General features: G+C 39.4%; 3 protein-coding genes across 5 annotated transcripts in view; 1 reads left to right on the top strand and 2 right to left on the bottom strand.

Annotated features, from left to right (window-relative positions):
* LOC127512615 (GTPase IMAP family member 8-like) overlaps nucleotides 1-22,419 on the bottom strand; it is a 139,544-nt gene that overhangs the window by 80,634 nt on the left and 36,491 nt on the right. The gene's annotated exons all lie outside the window — the stretch shown is intronic.
* Nucleotides 781-5,128, bottom strand: LOC127512622 (endothelial differentiation-related factor 1 homolog). Its single transcript, XM_051893686.1, has 5 exons — nucleotides 4,937-5,128; nucleotides 4,488-4,539; nucleotides 1,553-1,713; nucleotides 1,237-1,330; nucleotides 781-1,165 (listed from the first exon to the last, which is right to left on the bottom strand). Exons 1-5 carry the CDS (start codon nucleotides 5,012-5,014, stop codon nucleotides 1,104-1,106), a joined length of 447 nt encoding a protein of 148 aa, XP_051749646.1. The 5' UTR covers nucleotides 5,015-5,128; the 3' UTR covers nucleotides 781-1,103.
* Nucleotides 7,664-22,419, top strand: part of prrc2b (proline-rich coiled-coil 2B) — a 31,353-nt gene continuing 16,597 nt past the window's right edge. The window contains exons 1-14 of one of the 3 annotated variants that reach the window (XM_051893662.1): nucleotides 7,664-7,847; nucleotides 9,791-9,969; nucleotides 12,101-12,278; nucleotides 15,176-15,278; nucleotides 15,369-15,432; nucleotides 15,534-15,677; nucleotides 16,367-16,647; nucleotides 17,787-17,914; nucleotides 18,000-18,163; nucleotides 18,248-18,335; nucleotides 18,919-19,072; nucleotides 20,809-21,145; nucleotides 21,545-21,708; nucleotides 21,818-22,022. In XM_051893662.1, coding sequence (XP_051749622.1) covers nucleotides 9,855-9,969; nucleotides 12,101-12,278; nucleotides 15,176-15,278; nucleotides 15,369-15,432; nucleotides 15,534-15,677; nucleotides 16,367-16,647; nucleotides 17,787-17,914; nucleotides 18,000-18,163; nucleotides 18,248-18,335; nucleotides 18,919-19,072; nucleotides 20,809-21,145; nucleotides 21,545-21,708; nucleotides 21,818-22,022 — 2,125 coding nt within the window. In that variant the 5' untranslated portion in view covers nucleotides 7,664-7,847; nucleotides 9,791-9,854. The remainder of the gene's footprint in view (nucleotides 7,848-9,790; nucleotides 9,970-12,100; nucleotides 12,279-15,175; nucleotides 15,279-15,368; nucleotides 15,433-15,533; nucleotides 15,678-16,366; nucleotides 16,648-17,786; nucleotides 17,915-17,999; nucleotides 18,164-18,247; nucleotides 18,336-18,918; nucleotides 19,073-20,808; nucleotides 21,146-21,544; nucleotides 21,709-21,817; nucleotides 22,023-22,419) is intronic. The other 2 variants (XM_051893663.1, XM_051893664.1) reach the window with 2 other exon arrangements.

Here is a 22,419-nt window from a genome sequence, read left to right as displayed (position 1 = left end):
ATTGCTGTCTCGAGAGAGAGCCGTCATCTGCTCATGTAAACAACAGTGGCCGTCCTGAGGAGAGCTCAAACATGGGCTACGGACGGAGCGCGAGCGCAGTAAAGAGGCGGTAAAGAGTGCAGCGCGTGTCTGTGAAGGAGAGCTGCGAGGGCTCGAGTGACGCGCACAACGTCTACATCAAATCGCGCATGTAGTAATCGCTATAGAATCGTGATTAATCCGATTCTTAGCATTTTACATCGATTATCGACGGAAACTCACGATTCAAAAAACATGTTTCAAGATCGATGCATATGCATCGTCAGGATTTGTAATCGATGCATCGAGAAAACGAGTGAATCGTTACACCCCTACCTCTCGGGCATTCAAGTGCAGCTCCTATCTCTTTGAATGGGGAAAATTCTCCAAAGCTGTTTGACAAGCTTTCAATTAAATTTCATATTTGAAATCACCAATGAAATCTGACAACAACAGTCTCATCAATTTTGTTTCTAAACCTCGAATCATGACAAAAAAAAAAAAAACAGTATTTTTCAGGCTGGATCAAGCTAATGCACAAACGCAGTCCTAGGTGCGCATCTGACTGTTTCTATAGGAACCGGAGCTTCTAACGGCCGCTGCAGTGACGCGATGACTTTACCAATCGCCAACTGGCTCTTATTTAGAAGGCGGGACTTGCGCGTTGTACTTTCTCCCATTCAAAATAATACGAGTGACGCATCTTGTGCTATTCTATAGTCTTTGGTAATACATGACACTTCTGAAATGACGACGCTGCCAAATGCTTCAGATTTTATTCAAGCCTTTGTCAAAAGACGAAGCTTTGAGACATGAACATATCAGATCAAGGCCACAATCGAGCATCGAGCAAAAACGAAATAACATGCTTTTAAATGATTATAAATCAGAGGTTCACTTAAAGTGTTCTCTGCTTCCACGGCCTCATCATCTCCACAAGAGAAAGACTTCATGCCAAAGCAAGGAATTGCTAAAATGCATCACAGCACTTTGGTTTTATTTTGAGAGTCATTTCTTTATGCAGCTTGACACTGGGTGTTCGTCTCCAGTGACCTCAGCCAAGGCTGATTTTCAAGGCTTTGTCTTCACTTCTTCGTGGATTTGGCCTCCAGCGGCTGCCCAATGTCTTTCCCACGAAGCTTCAAACCTGTTGAAGGTGAGAGTAATGAGATGAACGCAACAAACCTTCTTAATACACACTATGGACGAGTTGCTTACCAATGGCTCTCTCGATTTTGCCCATGACTTGATTATTAGGAATTGCCTTCCCACATTCATAGTCGGCGATGACCTGAGGCTTCTCACTGATTTTCTGTTCAACAAAAAACACAGAACATGACATTTCTGAGATGTAAACTCAAAAAAGGTTGAATTTTGAGATGCAAACTTGCAATTGTGAGAAAAGAACTCTGCAGTAGTCTGTGTCATCTTATTTTTAATACCCGCTTGAATCAGTCGTCCTGTACAGTGATCATTAAACACATGAGCTGTGAAACAGACGGCTCAGATTGACTATGGCTGTGCTCCGGCTTACAGTGGCCAGGTCCTTCTGGGTCAGACCCTGGTCTTGTCGGCCTTTCTGGATCACTTTGCCCACTTCCAGTGGCACGCGCTGGTGGTGAAGCTCCTCCGTCTCGTGGTCCAGTTTGGCCGTGTTCTTTGTCACCAGATGCTGCTTATTCTGCCCCGCCGACCCTGAGATTGGCACACGACGACAACACTAAAGTCACCATGAAATCAGAAGGAAATCTTGGAATATTACAGTGTTTATTATGAACGATTTATCAGTGCACATGATTATCAGAACAACTTCCCCTCCCTCTCTCAGCAACATCTCTTCTCTGATGATGAGGGCGGGGCAACCTGTCACTCACATGAGATCCACCAATAGCAAACCACAACCATCCAATCAATTCCCCACAGACAAAATCAAGCCCCGCCCTACCTTTGTTCTTGTTCCAGAAGCGTTTCACTCTGATATACGGCACAATAGAAAAGTAAAGATGAGTGCAACTTCCCTTTTGTGCCGAATTTACAAATAAACTTTTGGAGCTGTCTTTTTCTCATTTAAGGTCATGAACACGCCTGCAAAGTGTTGACACTGATGTGTTATGAAATGTGCATACGAAATCTCTAGTATGACGTTAGCGGGTCATTTTGATCCGTATCTATGTCATGGTTAAAGGCAGACCTAAAATAAAAACATTTTGTTATGGCAGTTTCTCAACTACCCTATTTTCTATTTACATTCATGTATTTGTCAGACATTTTTATCCACAGAAACGCTCTACTGTTTGAGCTACAAACAGTAAGCACTTTTCCACACTTATTCTGTTTAAAATGTTTTTAAAAATGTAAAAATAAAAAGTTACAATACCGTTTATAATATATTTAGTTTGTAGGAAAAATGTTTATAAAAAAAAAAAAAAAAAAAATCACGGTAACACTTTAGTATAGGGAACACATATTCACAATTAATTATGACTTTACCCTCAATAAATTACTAATTTACTGCTTATTAATAGTTAGTAAGGTAGTTGTTAACTTTAGGTATTGGGTAGGATTAAGAAAGTAGAATAAGGTTATGTAGAATAAGGCATTAATATGTGCTTAATAAGTACTAATAAACAGCCAATATTCTAGTAATATGCATACTAATAAGCAACTAGTTAAAAGACCCTAAAATAAAGTGTTACCAAAATCACGTGCTTAGTCACACTTTTACTCCTCGTTGTTAAAGATTACCTCATTAGAAGCAAATTTCATCTAGTGGAAGCGTTTGGTACTGCACCTAAACAAAATCTTACTGAAAACTCATTTTTTGAGATATCAACCTCAAATTTGGAACACAACTCGTTTAGATTTATGGCTTTGATTTTCTCTCATCTTGAGTAAAACATGTTTTGGAAAATATATATTTATAATATATATATATATATATAAAAATTGAAAATAGTATTTTTGTGCATTTTCATAATAAACTTAAATTTCTATAACTTTATTTAAAGGATTAGTTCACTTCAGAATTAAGATTTCCTAATAATTTACTCACCCCATGTCATCCAAGATGTTCATGTCTTTCTTTCTTCAGTTGAAATGGAATTAAGGTTTTTGAGGAAAACATTCCAGGATTTTTCTCCATATAGTGGACTTCACTGGGGTTCAACGGGTTGAAGGTCCAAATGTCAGTTTCAGTGCAGCTTCAAAGAGATCTACACGATCCCAGACGAGGAATAAGAGTCTTATCTAGAGAAACAATCGGTCATTTTCTAAAAAAAAAAACAATTATATACTTTTTAACCACAAATGCTCGTCTTGCACTGCTCTGTGATGCTCCACGCATTACGTAATCACGTTGGAAAGGTCACGCGTGACGTAGGCGGAAGTACCAATCCAGTGATTACAAAGTGAATAGACAAAGACTAAGTCAAATGCCCTTTACAAAATAAAAGTAAAGCAACGATGTCGGACGATTTTGAAGTTGGAGGAGAAAACGAGATGGAGTTTTTCACGGTACTTCAGCCTACGTCACGCGTGACCTTTCCAACGTGATTACATAATGCGTGGAGCATCAAATAGCAGTGCAAGATGAGCATTTGTGGTTAAAAAGTTTATGATCGTTTTGTTGTTTTTTAGAAAATGGCCGATGGTTTCTCCAGATAAGACTCTTATTCCTCGTCTGGGATCATGTAGAGCTCTTTAAAGCTGCACTGAAACTGACGTTTGGACCTTCATCCCGTTGAACCCCAGTGAAGTCCACTATATGGAGAAAAATCCTGAATGTTTTCCTCAAAAACCTTCATTTCTTTTCAACTGAAGAAAGAAAGACAAACATCTTGGAAGACATGGGGGTGAGTAAATTATAAGGAAATTTTAATTCTGAAGTGAACTAATACTTTAAGTTCACTTAAATAAAGCAATAATCCAAGTGTCTTCTTTAAAAAGTCCAAAGCATTCAAGATTTATGACAGTTTAAGATGGAAATTTAATTTTCAGCTCTATGCTCAAAAAGTGGTTAACAGGTAATAAATAGATTATAACTACTGCATGAATATTATTTAGTACCATAAAATCCCCTAAAAATACAAATTATTAAATAAAAAAACCATTACCTAACTAAAATATAGTACATTAATTTCTTTGAAATAAAAAGGTCATTTTTGACTGCCACACGAGGAGCAGCAGAAGGTTAATAAGTGTCCAAAATACGAAATAAATTAAATACATAAGCATATTGATATAATTAAAAGATAAAGATGATCCATCTGATGTTATTAAAGTGACAGATGTAATGAGTCGCAGCAGGTCTGTAGTTTTACTGTAGATGATGACGATGTGTGCGATTAAAGGTTAAAGGTTAATTTAGTTGTTGTTGTCAGAAACACACCAGTAAATCAATCAACAGATCAGTCCAACATTTGATCAAACTGCAAGATGTATAATAGTATTATTATTATTTTTTTTTTTACATTTCTTGGTGGTCTCCACTTCATCTCCACGCCTCTGAGCAGCAGCGACCGCCTACAACAATCACACAACATGTTCAGATATCATTAGTGTCATTTTATTGCCATGCATCACATTTGTTTTCAATGCAAATTCAAGATTATTTATATAGTACTTTTCACAATACATATTGTTACAAAGCAGACGTATCTTAACATTGATATATCAATATTTTAACATCATTAGTAACTTTATTGTAATTCTACAAATTTCAGATACTGTTTCTGTTTGTCCAAACAACAACAACATGAAAATGAAATAAGTGACTGTCTAGACCTGTTATAGATCAGCAGACACTGTTATCAAGAGAATATTCTAGATTCCAGGACAAGCAGCACGCGCCACATGTTGACAAGTTGAGAGGGTGAAGCCGAACTTCCGCTCGGTTGTGATCCGGATCATCCGGACTCACCTGTCTGGATTTGGACTGAGAGGCAGACGGACCCTTCTTCCTCAGCACGGTCACCGTGTCCCAGTCGCTGTCGGCCATACCGTCTCTGTGTGTGTATATATATGAGTGAGCGCACTTACAGTCGCGCACTTCAACCGAGATCCGCTGACGCTGTTTACACCGGAGCAGAGATTCACTGAAAGCCGACAGCGACACCCGCAGACCAGCGCCGGAACTACACCTCACTGACAGCCATCAAAGTCAGCGTGAAATAAAATTATTTTTGTATGGTGTATTGCAGTATTTATTATTAATGGTTTATCCGTGCACATCATTCTTTTTTTATTCATGTGCCTCGTAATCAGGGTTGCCAGGTTTTCACAACAAAACCAGCCCAATTGCTACTCAAAACTAGCCCAAAGGTGTTTCAGGGGTTCCCCCAGTAAAAATCGCATTCCGGGGGGGTAAAATCTGCATTTTTGGCGGGGTTCGCCTGGTAAAATTAGCATTCCAGGGGTTAAATATCATGTTATTTAGGGTCGTTTCAACCTGTGGACATGAAAAACTACCCACGGCAACAGTGTTAAAGTAGCCCAATTCTGCAGGAAAACTGCGGATTTGGCAACACTGCTCGTAATCTTAATTCAAAATAACTTCTCCCTCTTGACCTCTTCTTTGATGACGTGTTTACTGGCACAAGGGCGGGGCAACCTGTCACTCACATGAGATCGACCAATAGCAAACCACAACCATCCAATCAGGTACCCAAGGCAGTGCCTCCTCAAAAAAAAAACTGGACGAGATTGCGCTATGATTAGCCTATTACGCTGTTCACGCAATAAATCCCGCCTCTCGTTTTCATGCGCATTTAGTATTTGCAAATGGGTTTTTAAAAAATATAAAACATATAATTAAAAATAGAGATGCGCAGATACTAAATTTCTCCTCAAATACCGGTAGCCGATTATTCAGAGTGATATCTGCCGATACCGATAACGATACAGATAGTTTGGGGGTTCTGCCTTTTATACCTTTTTTAAATTAATGATAATTTCATTATAATTAATAATTAATCATTATATTTTTAATGATTATATTTTGTAAGAAATGCAAATAAACACTTTATTCTCTCCTTTTCATCAACTTGTTTCAGAGTAACTGGTATCAGTTATAAACAAACACGTTGCTCAAATTAATATTAACACACATTAACTAAATTCTGAAGATTAAATTAATATTTCTGAATGATATTAACATAATTACTATTAATATTGAACATCAAATTGGTTTCTTAGCATTTTCTTTACACAAAGCCCAAATGTAGTGCATTTTTCTTCCCGCTTTTGATTGACAGGATATATCGGCCCTGACTATTGGTTGTTTTTAAATTATCGGCCGATAGACGATAGTGTGAAAATTTGCTTTTATCGGCCGATACCGATTATTGGCTGATGTATTGTGCATTTCTAATTAAAAACATACAAACTTTTGTTCCATTGTTTCCAAAAACAAGAGGAATACTTTGTATCGCTTAGCATGCAATCATTTAAGGCCATTATTATATATTTTTAATTAATTAATCGACACATTAAGTTGCGCATTCCACACCCGTAAGACCTTCGTTAATCTTCGGAACGCAAATTGAGATATTTTTGTTGAAATCCGATGGCTCCGTGAGGCCTACATAGGGAGCAATGACATTTCCTCTCTCAAGATCCATAAAGGTACTAAAAACATATTAAAATCAGTTCATGTGAGTACAGTGGTTCAATATTAATATTATGAAGTGACAAGAATATTTTTGGTGTGCCAAAAAAAAACAAAATAACGAATTATTTAGTGATGGCCGATTTCAAAACACTGCTTCAGGAAGCTTCGGAGCGTTATGAGTCAGCGTGTCGAATCCGCAGTTCGGAGCGCCAAAGTCACGTGATTTCAGCAGTTTGGCGGTTTGACACGCGATCCGAATCATGATTCGACACGCTGATTCATTACGCTCCGAATCTTCCTGAAGCAGTGTTTTGAAATCGGCCATCACTATATAAGTCGTTATTTTGTTTTTTTTGGCGCACCAAAAATATTATCGTCGCTTTATAATATTAATATTGAACCACTGTACTCACATGAACTGATTTAAATATGTTTTTAGTACATTAATGGACCTTGAGAGAGGAAATGTCATTGCTCCCTATGTAGGCCTCACGGAGCCATCAGATTTCAACAAAAATATCTTAATTTGTGTTCCGAAGATCAACGAAGGTCTTACGGGTGTGAAACGGCACGAGTGTGAGTAACTGATGACAGAATTTTCATTTTTGGGTGAACTAACCCTTTAATGCAGCATGCAAGGTGGGAACATTATTAATTACAAATATTTGGCTTGTGTTGTGGGAGCTTAACTCGGCATGAAAATGAACTTGTGATCATCTTTTCTTCCCATATCTGAGTGAACGGCTTCTCGAACAAGAACAAAAGTAGAATAGTTAGATGGTTGTGGTTTGCTATTGGTGGATCTCATGTGAGTGACAGGTTGCCCCACCCTCGCGCTAGTAAACGTCATCAGATGTCGCTGCAAGGGAGGGGAAGCTATTTTGATTCAAGAGGAACATGAATTTAAACAATAATGATGTTCACGGAAAAATCATTAGTAATAAATATTGCAATATTCCTTAAAAAAAAAGAATTGTCCATTTTGATTTTATGGTGCGGCTCACACAGCGGCCTGCAGGCGTCGTTGTGGCTCTGTAGTGACGTCATATCCGCTCTGGGCGGCAGCAGCAGCAGCAGCAGCTTCATTCTCAGGCCGGGAAAGACTAACAACAAGCGAACAGAGAAAAACATAGAGAAATCTCCATCCATCCTGCCGAGTTTCTCTATCCGGTGGAAATATATCGATATATGTGATCTGAAGTGACAGTTATACGTTCAATCGGTGAGTTATTCGCGCGCTCTGTGCGGTTATTTGTGTGTTTTGGGTCGGTTTGTCGCAGGATGTCTGAGTGTTTGTGTCGCTTTGTTCTGAGGAGCAGCCATTTTTAATCGCCTCACACATCAACAAGTCCACACAAAACCCTCGTTAACGCATTGATTGCTCATTATACTAGTCGATGTTAATTAAACACCCGCGCTACTGCCGATTCTGTCCCGGTTTGAAGCTCGTTTGTCGGTTCTGCTGAAGTTTATACCTCAGACGCGGCTCGCGGCTAATCTCCGTAGCATTGCTAAAGCTCTCAGAATTTTTTTGTCAAAATCTCTCAGATTATATTAAATATAGTTATTAATCAGCGCTCACGCGTATATTTTCACACTCCAGTGGGTGATCGTGTTGATTTAATGTGTGTGATATGAGCTGCTTGTTCAGTAATGATGCTGGAGAGCTTCTGTTTACATCTCATGCTAGCTGCACAATCATAGACTCTATTCCCGTACGAGTTCGTGTTTTATTTTAGAGATTCAGTGTTGGTGAATATAACGCTTCTACTGTATCACTAAAACCAGATTGCAGTTTTAAAGATTGGCTTTTATCAGTTATCGTGACAGATGTGTTGGCTTCATTTAGCCTGGCGTCAAGATGTTTTATATTTCGCCAATAAATCAGGTTGATTTCATAATCATGGCGTTTAAGATCTTTCTGTTCATGTGTGTCAGCGTTTATTTGTTTTTTTCGTGAAGTCTGTGTCATTTATGTCTCACTCTCTGTCATGCTGAGTTTGTCTCTGATGATGATAATGATCTATCAGAGTGGAAATATAAAGCTTTGTGTGTTAGTGTTGACGCATTTGATTTTTATTTAAAGGTTACACTTTATTTTTAGTGTCTTTGTACAAGTAATGAGTAATATTGATTAAAATGTACTTACTGTATAATTAGGGTTAGGGCTTGGTTTAGGGTTAGTGTCTTGTAATTGTGCATAATTGACTGTTAATTGATAGACATCTTTTCTGAGGCTTCATTTCAACTATCTGGGAGAATAAATAACAAATCTGAAAGCTTTTGAGAGTGATCCAACTTGAGTATATGTGAATCTCGTTTCTCTAATGAACATTTACATGTTTCCGGGGTGTGTTTTGGTGAAAATCGAAGGTTTGCACTAGAAGTTAAAGCTGAAAATGATTTATTTGCCCTCATGTCGTTTTTAAAGCTGCATGGGACACAAACGCAGATGTTTCGCAGACATTCACGCTGCTCTTTTCCTCACAGTGAAAGCAGACGGTGTGTTTTACTGCACAGCTACAGAAAGTACCATTAATGACATTGCAAGCTTCTAGTTGTGTGAGAATTATTCCTTTAAAGCGTTAGTTCATCAGAAAATCATTCTAATCATCCTCATGTTGCTTCATGATGACTTTCTTTCATCCTCAAAACATGAAGATATTTTTACTGAAATCTGATAGGTTTGTTCCTCCATTGAAAGTCTGTGTAACCAAAACAATGTTTCATAAAGAGATCGTAAAATAAATCCATAAGATTCGGGCGGTTTAATCTCCTGAAGAGACACAATTACTTTATATGGTGATCATATTTAATTTTAAGCTTTTATTCACATAAAAACATTGATCAGCGCACACGCATAGAGCACATCAAATATGGTAAACAGAAGCTCAAACATGCTTTCTTGATCCACGAGCACAATCTCATTGGTTCTTGCATGTTCGAGCTTCTGCTTACCATATTTAATGTGCATTTTTTGAAGCATGAAAGTTTTAGGTCTGAGTCGTAACGTTTTCACATACTCGTTGAGACAGCGGGACATTTCATTATTCCTCTTGTGCCCGGATGGAAAGATGAAGTTTATGTGGCAATATAGTTCAGAGGTTGTGTTGGAGAGACATTGATTCTTCTTCTACTTATGTTAACGGTTGTGTCTTTCCACAGAAACAGACGGTACTGAGGAAGAGGTGCAAAGAAAAATTCCCATACTCGATGACATTACATCGCAATGTCCGATCGTTTGGGGCAAATAACCAAGTCCAAGGATGGGAAAAGCAAGTATTCATCACTCAGCCTATTTGACAAGTACAAAGGGAAGTCAATAGAAACTCAGAAAACCACAGGTGAGACTCAACTATTTGACATCCATATGAAAGTGTTTCTGGGAGTAATTAATACTCTTATATACTCATTCACTTAATTGCAGTTTTCATTCTGCGATGTTATTTCAAATCGATGTTGTGTTCCTCAGACTTTGAATCATTGTTTATTAAAATGTTCGGTTTTATCCCACGTTTTCTGCAATTGATGAGGCACAAATAGGCTACTTAAATGTTTGCTCTACTACACAAACTGAAGCATGCGTGATGCTCGTCTGCGTCTCACTATATGAGCACTTGACCTTCATCTCCAGAGCTGCTGAGAGTCACTTCAAAGGATAGTTCACCCAAAAATGAAAATTATCCCATGATTTACTCACCCCCAAGCCATCCTAGGTATATATGTCTTCTATGTGTATCTTCTTTCAGACGAACGCAATCGGAGATATATTTAATGGGGACCTATTATGCCCCTTTTACAAGATGTAATATAAGTCTCTGGTGTCCCCAGAATGTGTCTGAAGTTTCAGCTCAAAATACCCCACAGATCATTTATTATAGCTTGTCAAATTTGCCCCTATTTGGGTGTGAGCAAAAACACGCCGTTTTTGTGTGTATCCCTTTAAATGCAAATGAGCTGGCCCCCTTTCCAGAAGAGGGCGGAGCTTTAACATCTTGCACTTCAGTTGCTCAACAACAACAAAGCTGGAGAATCTCACGCAGCCAAAATGAGGATTGTCAGTAACGGTGTTCAGCCTTACATTGTTCAAACCGGAGTCGACACTGATGGAGAGACTCAGGAAGAAGTTACAACTTTTAGAATGAAACTGGATGTTTCTGAATGGTTAGTGGATAAATTTATGTCGTTGCTGTGGAGTTGATTCAACTCATCCACTAGCATGTGCCGTCATGTTAATCTTTTGTGCAAATCCAGTGTTGAATTGACCCTCGTTTGTGAAGCAGTCCGGCGTAAAATGACGGCATGACAACAACACTCTACTACAGCAACTCTTCCTCTTCTCTAAAGCAGCCCAACATGGCCTCGCCCACTTTGTTGTGTGTTCCTGGGGGCGGGGTTTATGTAAATTTTAGGGTTAGTGATGTCACCAACACCGGGAGAAGCTTGTTGTAGTTCCTACCAGCCGTTTGTTGTAGTCCTTAAAAAGCCATTTCTTTAAAAGAAATGATCTCCCTTTGCATTGAACTTTGAGCGTCTTAACTTTGCAGATGTTGTTTATGATCAAACAGCAACATTACACACTAACTAAAGTTAAACAAGTGAAATCATAATCAAACACCCCTTTAAAATATCCTTGTTGTTCCATGCTTTATAATGGTAGTTAAGGGGGGGCAGTAACCTTTGACCCCGAATGAAAACGTAATGACAAACGTGGAAGCGCAGAGGATATAGCAAAACAACGGTCACAAATTAGAAATTCTAAAATAAATTTAAGAAATATCGGATGATTTCGATATAAGAGAAGAGGAGCTTGAGTTTGTTGCACAGCCCTATTTGTTCAAATCGCGAGAGGTGTCTGAGCTTACGATACTCCTGCATCCTGCGTCAGGAGTTACTCATTTGGTGCAAGTTGATTTGCACAGTATGCGTACGGTTGTCTGATGGAAGCTAGTTATTTTAGTCTATAAAGTTTTAAATATGGATATTTTTCTTATAAAAACCCTTCGCTTCACTTCAGAAGGCCTTTATTAACCCCCTGGAGCCGTATGGATAATATTTATGATGGATGGATGCATTTTTTTGGGGAGGCTTAAACACGCCCCCCATTCACTACCATTATAAAGCTTGGTACAGCCAGGATATTTTTTTAAATATAAAGATAGTCATATACACCTAGGATGGCTTGAGGGTGAGTAAATCATGGGATGATTTTCATTTTTGTGTGAACTATCCCTTTCAGCAGCATTTCATCTGAGAAAACTGTCGGCAGATACACAAACTCACAGCTCTTCACTGATTTCATAGGACCCTACCTTAAATGTTAAATCTGTTCACATTTGTCCCATCCAAACGTGTATCACACCATGTTTAGCGGCACCGAAGCAGCAGTGGATCTCGTGTGATGTGATGTATATGATGTTTTCCCCTGTATATTTGACGGTTTTGAAATCCTCTCTCCTCTCCTGTCTCCTGCAGTTGTTGCACGACATGGCTTACAGAGTCTTGGCAAAGTGGCCGCTGCCCGGCGCATGCCTCCTCCCGCTCACCTGCCGAGTCTGAAGTCTGAGAGTAAAGGAAACGATCCCAACGTGATTATCGTGCCCAAAGACGGTACAGGATGGGCAAACAAGCAGGATCAACCCGATCCAAAGAGGTCAGGCCTGACGCCTCTGGCGCTCAGTAAAACATTTCTAGCAGCTGCAACGGCACTGCAGCTTTGTGGCCTGTGTCAGAAGTGGATTGAAGGACAGATCATGAGCGGTAGAGAGTGTTTTGTGTGTGTTTTTACAGCAGGTGTGTCTGTAGGTCACAGTGATTGTCATGCAGGACAGCTTATATTAAGAAAGGCATGTGTGCAAAGAGAAAGAGAGATGCTTCATCACACAGTGTCAGTCGTGTGTTTCCAGTGATGTGATTTTTCTGAAAAGCATAGATTGCATAAATCCGAGACCAAAAAAAAAAAAAGGTTGGGGGTAGAGCTGTATAAAAGTACCGACTTCGGTACCTATTGATACTGAAATTTTAAAAATGTGATGCTTTGAGCGCTGTTGAGCGGATTCGTAAACTCCTCTGATTGGCCGTTGTGTTGACGCGCTCATTGGATATGTGTGTGATTGACTACAATGATCAATTGTAGCAAATCATCTAATGCTTTCAAACGCTCCTGTGTGTATCTGTGTAAGCGCTTGGTGAGGAGCTTCATTGATGATCATTTGCAACGTTTTTACAGCATTGATCATTGAAGCCAATCAAAGACGTATCCGATGAGCCGTGAACACAATGGTCAATCAGAGGTGTTTACAAATTCGCTCAACAGCGCTCAAAGCGTCACATTTTTAAAATTTCAGTCCTCTAGTTGGGGGTAGTTTCTGGTTAATTGCAAAATGCCCTTAATCACCAAATGTTACGTTTTCTTATACGTTTATTAAATGCAAGGATTGATTCTGTCAGAGTAAAATTGCCATTGTTACTCTGTCAAAATTCATAAAAAGTTAACAGGTAACAATGCATGGTTATGAGAACATGATATGGCTTAGGAAAAATCATCAAATCACAACGGTTGTGATGCAGTTGTGTAAATACATACTCTGAAACATGCAGCACGTCAGACTAAAGCACAGCACTGTGTTCATTTTCAGTTTCGATTCACAGTAAATGTGCTGTGTGTTTGATTCCTTTATAATTTGCATTTGGGAATACAATGTGCCCCAACCATCTTCCCAAATTCCCAATGAGAATCATTTATAGTTCTGTTGTCAGCAAAGAGAAGCGTTAAAGGATTAGTTCACTTCAGAATTAAAATTTCCTGAACATTTCCTCACCCCCATGTCATCCAAGATGTTTATGTCTTTCTTCAGTCGAAAAGAAATGAAGTTTTTTGAGGAAAACATTCCAGGATTTTTCTCCATATAGTGGACTTCACTGGGGTTCAACGGGTTGAAGGTCCAAATGTCAGTTTCAGTGCAGCTTCCAAGAGCTCTACATGATCCCAGACGAGGAATAAGGGTCTTATCTGGAGAAACGATCGGTAATTTTTCTAAATAAAATAAAAAAATATATACTTTTTAACCACAAATGCTCATCTTACACTAGCTCTTTGATGTGCCACGCATTACATAATCACGTTGGAAAGGTCATGTGCGACGTAGGCGGAAGTACCAAGGAAGTATTTAGAAAGTGAATGTGCAAAGACTAAGTCAAATGCTTTTTCAGTTTTTGAAGTTGTAGGAGAAAATGAGATGGAGTTTTTCGCCCTAACGCGGTACTTCAGCCTACGTCACACATGACCTTTCCAACGTGATTACGTAATGCATGGCATATCAAAGAGCTAGTGTAAGATGAGCATTTGTGGTTAAAAAGTATATGATTACTTTTTTTTTTTTAGAAAATGACCGATGGTTTCTCTAGATAAGACTCTTATTCCTCGTCTGGGATCATGTAGAGCTCTTTGAAGCTGCACTGAAACTGACATTTGGACCTTCAACCCGTTGAACCCCAGTGAAGTCCACTATATGGAGAAAAATCCTGGAATGTTTTCCTCAAAAACCTTTATTTCTTTTCAACTGAAGAAAGAAAGACATGAAAATCTTGGATGACATGGGGGTGAGTAAATTATCAGGAAATTTTAATTCTAAAGTGAATTAATCCTATTAATCCAATTAATAATAAGTCTCTGCGGTTTTCTGCCAAAATAAAGGCTCAGTGGTTCAATGTTTGAAAGGTTTTCCTTCTTTTTGGTCTTTAGCTGATTACATGCCTGTTTTCTGGAGTTAATAAGGATGTTACAGTCACTCTTGAGTTGGTCTTGTGTGTCTGATCTGTATTTACGGCCCTGATAACTGAAACATTTGTGTAATTATATTGCTTTCGAATGCATTTTAAGCCCTTATATTTCCCCTGTTTTGGATAACTGCAATAATTTTGAAGATTGAATTATCTCAAATAATTGCAATTAGAACAAATATCCACAATCAGATTATTAATAATCAGTAATTGTAACACATAGCAGCACGTATGCAAAAACTCGCTGTAGCTTCATTAGAACTGCTGCTGCATGTGACGGCATCAAATTTATATATCATGATAATTGTTGAAGCTATGAGATTGTTAATCAGTGATATTTGCTTCTGTTGAAGCCGTCGGCCTGCATCATTTCAACTTAGTTTTATCACAGTCGAAACAAGCAAAATGCAAAAATGTCTCTCTAGCTCCACAAACTCCCATGAAGCACTGCGAATGCCGTAATCTAGTTGTTCTCCTTATGATCTCAAAATACTTAAATATTTGAATATTTATGCATATTTTGCAATAAACCTAAAATATATCATGATTCTCCTCGTAGCTGGTTGGTTTGGTTCACGGCTTATAATTCTTCAATGCAGACTTTTGATATCCAGAAATTAATGGGGTGTGTGTGCGATGAAATCGTCTTCTGGTTATTTAAATATATACTTAAATTTACTTTGTTCTCAAAATATCCAGCTCTATTTTTGGATTAGAATGGCCACCGTCTGATTGGCTGATCAGTGTCGTCTCTGTTTCCTCCTGTAGTTCCGTTGCATCATCAGCACAGCTGCCGGAGTCGCAGCCACCGCTGGCTTTACAGAAATCTGTCTCCAATCTTCAGAAGCCCATGCCAATCACCAACCAGGAGGTACAAACAGCCCATTCATCACCTCAGAGAAAGATTCGAGTTTAAGTCGTGATGACGAGCGTGATGTTTTGATGTGATTTGTTCCTCTAGAGCACAAGTACAGGTGGACCAAAGCAATGGGCACAGCCCAATGGAAAGGCAGTAGATCAAGATGGTAAAAATCAGTTTATTCCTATCTCTGTTTTTCAGAAAGGGGTGGCATGATCAGATGTGTTTAGCTGCGATGTTTCACATTTGTCTGGCTGTGTTGTTCAGGTTTAAAGGTCTCAAGCCGACTGCAGCCCTTCTCTCACGAGGAATTTCCGACGCTGAAAGCGGCAGGAGAACAGGACAAGGTTGGCAAGGAAAGAAGCGTCTTCGATCCGTCGTATGGGCCCGGACCAAGCCTCCGCCCTCAGAGTGAGTCCGTCTCTACGTCTCAGTCATTACATTTTTCACTAGAAGATGAACTAAATTTTGTTTATATGTTCAAAACAGTGGACCAACCAACAATAATGATTTGTGTTCAGAGCTGTCAGGTTTGGCTTGTATGATTTGTCTTTGTGTGTTTGTGTTGTGTAAACAGATATGCTATCTATTTGCTCAGACAACTGTTTTCAGATCTTGGTGTATCTAGTCAGATCCGTAATCAGTAACTGACTGAATAACTTAGCTCTCGATGTCGATAGGGAGCCCTTCAGTACTGTTCCATCATATTCAACAGATACTACCGTGATGTATAAAAACACTTTATTGCATTACATAATGACTCTGACATCTCCAGATGTTATTTCATTCATAAAGTCAGCATGAAACAGAAGCTGGAACGGGCAAGAATAGATGTAAGGCGGGGCTTGATTTTGTCCATGGGGAATTGATTGGATGGTTGTGGATTGCTATTCATGGATCTCATGTGAGTGACAGGTTGCCCCGCCCTCGTCATCAGAGAAGAGATGTTGCTGAGGGAGGTCTGACCTGAGTTTGTTGGTTGTTGCTTGAAAGCCCTAGGAGGAGATACTGTTTAATTTTTTTTAAATGTTCATGTGTTAATGTTAAAATCGTTTGATAATGTCTTAGTGTAATGATCTGATCTTTCCTGTCATTGTCAGACGTGTCGAGCTGGAGGGAGGGTGGTGGGAGGAACCTGCAGCCGCCAACGCTGTCTGCTGCTCCTCCCTGCGACACGGACACCAAGAGCAACGGCTCAGTTGAGGCCAGCACTCCTCTTCCTCCCTCTTCCTCACCCCCTTCCACTGCCGCTGCTCAGTCCCCTGATCTGAAGGAGCCGTCGCTGCGACCCGCTCAGCCTGTGCAGCGCAGAGCCGCCCCATCAGCCCTCCAGTACCAGCACCACACCACCACCACCTACCACGACATGCTGCCTGCCTTCGTGAGTCTCCGCACATTTGATCTGGGGAGCAAGGGTTTACACTTAAAGCTTTGATAGATAGGGTCCCTGCGGGCCATTCAAAGGTTTTATCAAATTTAAGTCCATAAGTCTTAAATGATATAAGAAAAGTCTTAATTATCAGTTCAAGAGGTCTTAAATTTGCAGACAAAAAACAGGAATCGCCTAAGAATTGACTAATATGATTAATAAACTTCAAAAGCTGATTTACCTTTGAGCACTGCACGTTTGAATGTGTCATGGTTTTAGAGCAGTTCATAATCAATGAATAACGTGCATTTATGCCAAACAATGAATTGACAATAGCCGGGGTACTCAACAGCCGCCCCAAATACACCAAAATATACTTAGTGTATGCGCATCCCAATTTTTTTCGAGCCGCAAAAATGTAGAGGCACTTCGCACATGCGCTTTGAATTGTTTTTGCACTACTTTACTTTGTCCACGAGGTGTCAACTCTGAACCGGGCCGTTGTTTCAAAGGGGAAAAAAAGAGCAACAACGCATGTGTGAGGGGACTAAAACTACAAAGACATTTTTATCAACCATAACTTTTGGAGAGAAAAGCACAGAGACTGGACAAAGATAAATCTTTCTAGTGCACATGTGGGGAGCACCTGTGTGTGAGGTGCTCACCATATCACACCTGCAAATTTGCCACTTTTCTAAAAAAGTACCAGGGTAACCGCTGTATTTCTGCTGTTCTAAAAGCGGCACCTACTACTTATGGAATTTATTTTAAACTAATATAAATATTATAATTTATCATTTTGACTCATCCATTTTCTTCAATTGTTTAAAGGCTGTAATTTTAGGTTTATCATTTTATAAAACTTGTTTTTTTTGTTTTTACAGTCGATTTTTATGGTTTTGGAATGTTACCATAGATCTTGCACTACCATGCCCATTTGGTATAAATGTTATTTGAGCAGGTCTTAAAAAGCCTTGAATTTGATTCTAAAAACTGCAGATACCCTGTTCCAGTATACAGTATGTTTCTGTCTGATTTAAAACGGACTGAAATGTTATGTGTTTGGCCAGCATATAATTTATTGAACTTAACACGAATAATTTTCGAATCTGGTTTCTTTGTAAAATGGTTGGTGGCTTTTTGTTTGTCAGATGTGCCCTAAAGAGACTCGTGATGCCCCGGGCTCCTCGGATCATGGCCCAACCGCTGTGGTTGCCCCTGTGCGCTTTGATTCCCGGTTGATCTTCAGACCAGCGTTCCCTGCGCCAGAGCCTGTCAAGTAAGCGTTGCGCTAATCAATAATCATGTACAGTTGAGGAAAGCTCTCTGTCCTCCTCTATAAATTGCTGCTTTTGTTTTCGCAGTGGTGATATAAGAAGAGAAAACCGTTTCCCCCGAATCCCCCCACGGCCTACCGCTCGCCCGATCCGCCGCCCGGGAGATCGAGCGCCCCGTCCTGCCATTATCAACCCTGATGACCTAAAGGACCTCGATGAACTGGACAATGACTGTGAAGACGGCTGGGCGGGTGAGCGATTGCTGGCTTTCTTTAGCAGCAGCAGATGAGTATTTTTCACCAATGTGCTCATTGTGTCTAGTGTCTGTCCTTCAGGTCTCCATGAGGAAGTGGATTATAGTGAGAAGCTCAAATTCAGTGATGATGAGGAAGATCACTCCGCATGTGAGAAGAACAAGATCTGGTGAGTTTTCCTTTGTTTTAATTATTGATGCACCGAAATTTCGGCAACAAATATATTTTGGCCGAAAATGGAATCTCGATATCATCTGAAACTCTTTTGGAGGGCAGAAATCATTGACGTTATAGGGCTGGGTTGACCGTATCAGTTTATCGATTTTAAATGATCTTCATTTTGATGAACCGAGATCTTTTAGTCTGTGCTGTTTTCAGTTTATGATGGTTTTGTCTTTCAAATTGTCAGTTTTATAATGAAATTCAAGCAATAAATGTATTTTTGTACTACTAGTTACAGCACCAAATAAACATGAATGAACATCAGAAGGAATGTTGAAAGATTCAAAACAACTTACTGAAATTAATCATGTCTGATGTAATCGATGTTTCAACCACAGAAAGACGTCAGTAAAACAGCTTGAGAATGTCATGTAATGTCACATTTACCTCAAAAAAGCCATTCAGTGACCATACACTCGATAGTCAGCTAGAAAAATGTATTTCGGTGAATCACTAGTTGAATGCAGTGTTGTAGGGGAAAAGCGGCTGTTGTTGGGATTAAAGCACGTTCTGGCTCTTGTGTCTTGCAGGGATGACTGGGACAACCATCAGGATCAGCATTCATCTCAGAGCTCCGGTGACGGCCCGTTCCCGCAGGACGCTGAGGAGGAATCATACTCGCGCCAGCCGGAGCCCTTACCTTCCAGAAAGACCAATGGACGACTCTCCTCTACAGAATCTCCGGTAACACTCAAGGGCATTTTGCATGTTTTGTTTTCTCCTCTGAGATCTCTTGTGTTAGTCAAGGTTTCTTCCAAGTGTCATTTCATTTTTTTTAATGATAGACGTTTTCTCTCTGTCCTTTTACAATTGAACCAGCTCTTTTTGCTACTGTAACTTTAAGACTTTATGTAGATGACCTCTGTTTTGATTGGATAATCTCCTGTGTCAAATGAGTGATAGTGCAGTGCATAATGTTATTTTCGATTTTAGAATTTAAAAAAAAAAAAAAAAAATACAAAACATGTTTGTTGTTCTTGTTTGTCAGGCTGTACAATTTGGCCCAAAATGAGTAGATTTTTATATCAATATTGCCATATTGTAATAATAGTAATAATAATTATTATTATTATTATTATTATAGCTAAAAAATTCAACAAAATAATATTGTAACATTTGTAAAACTAAACATTTAAGAAAATTATTACAATAATTTTACAGTACAGCTATTGACCCTCATTTGTGAAGCAGTCCGGTGTAAAATGGCCACATGTCAAAAACACTCTACTACAACAACTCTTCCTCTTCTCTAAAGCAGCCCAACATGGACTCACCCCCTTTGTTGCGTGTTCTTGGGGGTGGGTTTATGTAAATTTTAGGGTTAGTGATGTCACCAACCTGGGAAGAAGCTTGTTGTAGTCCCTACTAGGGCTGGGCGATATCACCAAAATCTTATATTACGATATGAGTAATTTTAGATCATGATAACGATATATATCACGATATAGTTATTTTTGTTTTAAGATTATATCAAAATTTTCCATATCATTGAAATTTCATAATTATCATCAATTTCAATATAATTTATAAAATTAATACTAGTCTAAAAAACTCAAGCTTACTGAAGACAAATAAACTGTGATAAAGAAAGAGCAAAGACAGACGAAATAGACCTACATGAAAAATTTAAAACACTAGAAACTGTATAAAGTAATCAAAGGTATAAAAAAAAAACAATGTATAGCCTTTACTGTGTAAATTAAATATACATTTATTCTTATTAAAGTTACAAAAGCAAAGCAGTAAGAGATTTTCTCTTTTTTTTTGTTTGATTAGCATTAATGACAGCAGGTAAATTTGGATGCTGTCCCTTTAAGACTGACTGCACCGATCCATTAACTCATGCCTTGTAAATACGTGGTCACTTTGACACGTAGGTATGTGTATTTAACCGTTCAAGCCCAATTAGTCAGCAAAAAGCACTCAGTTCAGTCCTCATGCACTCTATGAGCAGCGGCTTCATGTCGCGCGTCTCTCAGACAGCGCTGGGAAACAGTCAGAGATCGCGCGCATATGCTAAAATGAGTTGTCTTTCGCTGCTCATCGCACTTAAATGGTTTAAAACCATTTGTTTTTAAACCGCAATGTTTAAAAACTCATGCAAACTATAAGCTTTCGTGTTGATGTTTATGCTCAAACAGCAACATTACACACTAACTAAAGTTAAAAAAGTGAAATCATAATCAAGGACCTCTTTAAAGTGACTTATGTGGAGAAACATTTACTGTGAACAGACGCTGAAAACACCAGCGGATCATGAGCTGCTCTCTTGTAAATGAAAACAGTGCTGTGCTTCACTCTGAAATACGCATTTTTAATTGCATCACTCAAATTTTTGAAAGAAAAATTAAATATTAATGTTCTCCTGTCCTTTAAATCACACATAAGAGATCTGCTCTTCTCTCTTGTTTGATTTGCAGCACCAGCAGAAGAGCAGTGGAAACGGTGAGTCCGCCGAGGAGCAGGAGGAGCCCCAGCGGCAGGCGCCTCCTCGAGGGAAGTTCGTCTCTGCCGACCTCTCTGCCGTGGAAAGGGCGCGCAGACGACGCGAGGAGGAGGAGAGGAGAGCGCGCGAAGAAAGACTGGCTGCTTGTGCAGAGAAACTCAAAAAACTGGATGAGAAATTTGGCAAAACTGAGAAACCCTCACGCTCTGGAGAAACACTGAGAGAAGCAGACAACAAAGAGCTGCTGTCGCAGTCGCCAGGCCGAAGGTCATCCAAACACCACCAGGAGGGCTGGCAGTATGGCACTAAAGGTATACTAGTTCATGTATGCTAGCTGGTTCTCAGGAAGCCCTGTATAATTGGGCTGGTTTTGAGTGCAGCGCAAGATTTGTTTTATAAGTTGCAGCTTCCCTTGTAGTGGCCGTGATTTAGAAACAACAAATTGAGAGTGTTCAAATCAGAGGGCTAAAGTCAGGGTAGGAAAAATGTTTTTTTTAATTTCTAAATTATGATTTTTGATGTAAAGAGCATACTAACATTATAAGTGCACCCCAGGAAACATTATAAAACAATGGAGTTCATGACCCCTTTAAGTGTCTGATAAATGCCAACTAAGCAAGCCAAAGACAGCTTCAAGGAACCCAGATTAATTATTTTAAGTGAGAAAAGCCCTTCAGAGTTTTTTGAACACTTTATCTCATTGAATACAGAAGTGTCGGATACACCAGCCGAGTCCTCCAGTCAGGATTACAAAGATGAAGGTTGTAATTACCATAATGAAGACGATGGTCCTGAGTCCACCTCTCCCCTCCCAGACTACGGCCGGCACCAGAAGCCTGTCCCGCCCCGGTTCCAGAAGCAGCACCAGCAGCAGGTGAGCTTTTACACCTAATCCTGCCAGTAAGAGTTGATGGTTATTAATATTGCCACTATAAGCATCTCTGGGTTCATTTCATAAACGCAATATGCTCTGTGGTTTTTAGGAACAGGTGTATAAGATGCCGCCGTGGCAGCAGTCGGGTCACCCCACGCAGTCCAGCTCTGCTCACCCACAGAGGGGCTTTTACCCTCCTCCTCATGTCCTAGGCTTCGACCCGCGCTGGATGATGATGCCGCCCTACATGGATCCCCGCATGGCACAGGGATGTTCTCCAGTGGACTTCTATCCTCCTGGCGTTCACTCCTCGGGTAAATGATAGCATCCACAAAAACATCCACTGTATTTGGTGGTGTTTGAATGGCTATTACTTGTTGATGTGATCAAACCTAAAAAGTATTAACCCGTTTAATCCCAAATTTTTCCCAGACATGAAAATATTCAAATGATGTTTCATTAGTAACCCCTCAAAATAATCAATAATTATTTTTTGAATTTATGGAAAAGTGGGTGAAAAATTGTTGTATGGTCTGTCACAATTGTGACCGGTGGGATAATGAGTATACTGACAATTCTTATATAGCCTATATCAGCCCAGTTATTAACACATTTTAAACTGTCATCACATTTTAGGGTTACTATTATACATAAAAATCCTTATACAACACTTATAGGAATATTGAGATGAAAGACAAAAAAAAAATGAAT

This window comes from Ctenopharyngodon idella, chromosome 5, assembly GCF_019924925.1.
Source record: "Ctenopharyngodon idella isolate HZGC_01 chromosome 5, HZGC01, whole genome shotgun sequence".
Classification (NCBI taxonomy): Eukaryota; Metazoa; Chordata; class Actinopteri; order Cypriniformes; family Xenocyprididae; genus Ctenopharyngodon; species Ctenopharyngodon idella.
The sequence above is the reverse complement of the archived record's forward strand: the minus strand, read 5'-3'. Positions and strand labels throughout refer to the sequence as shown.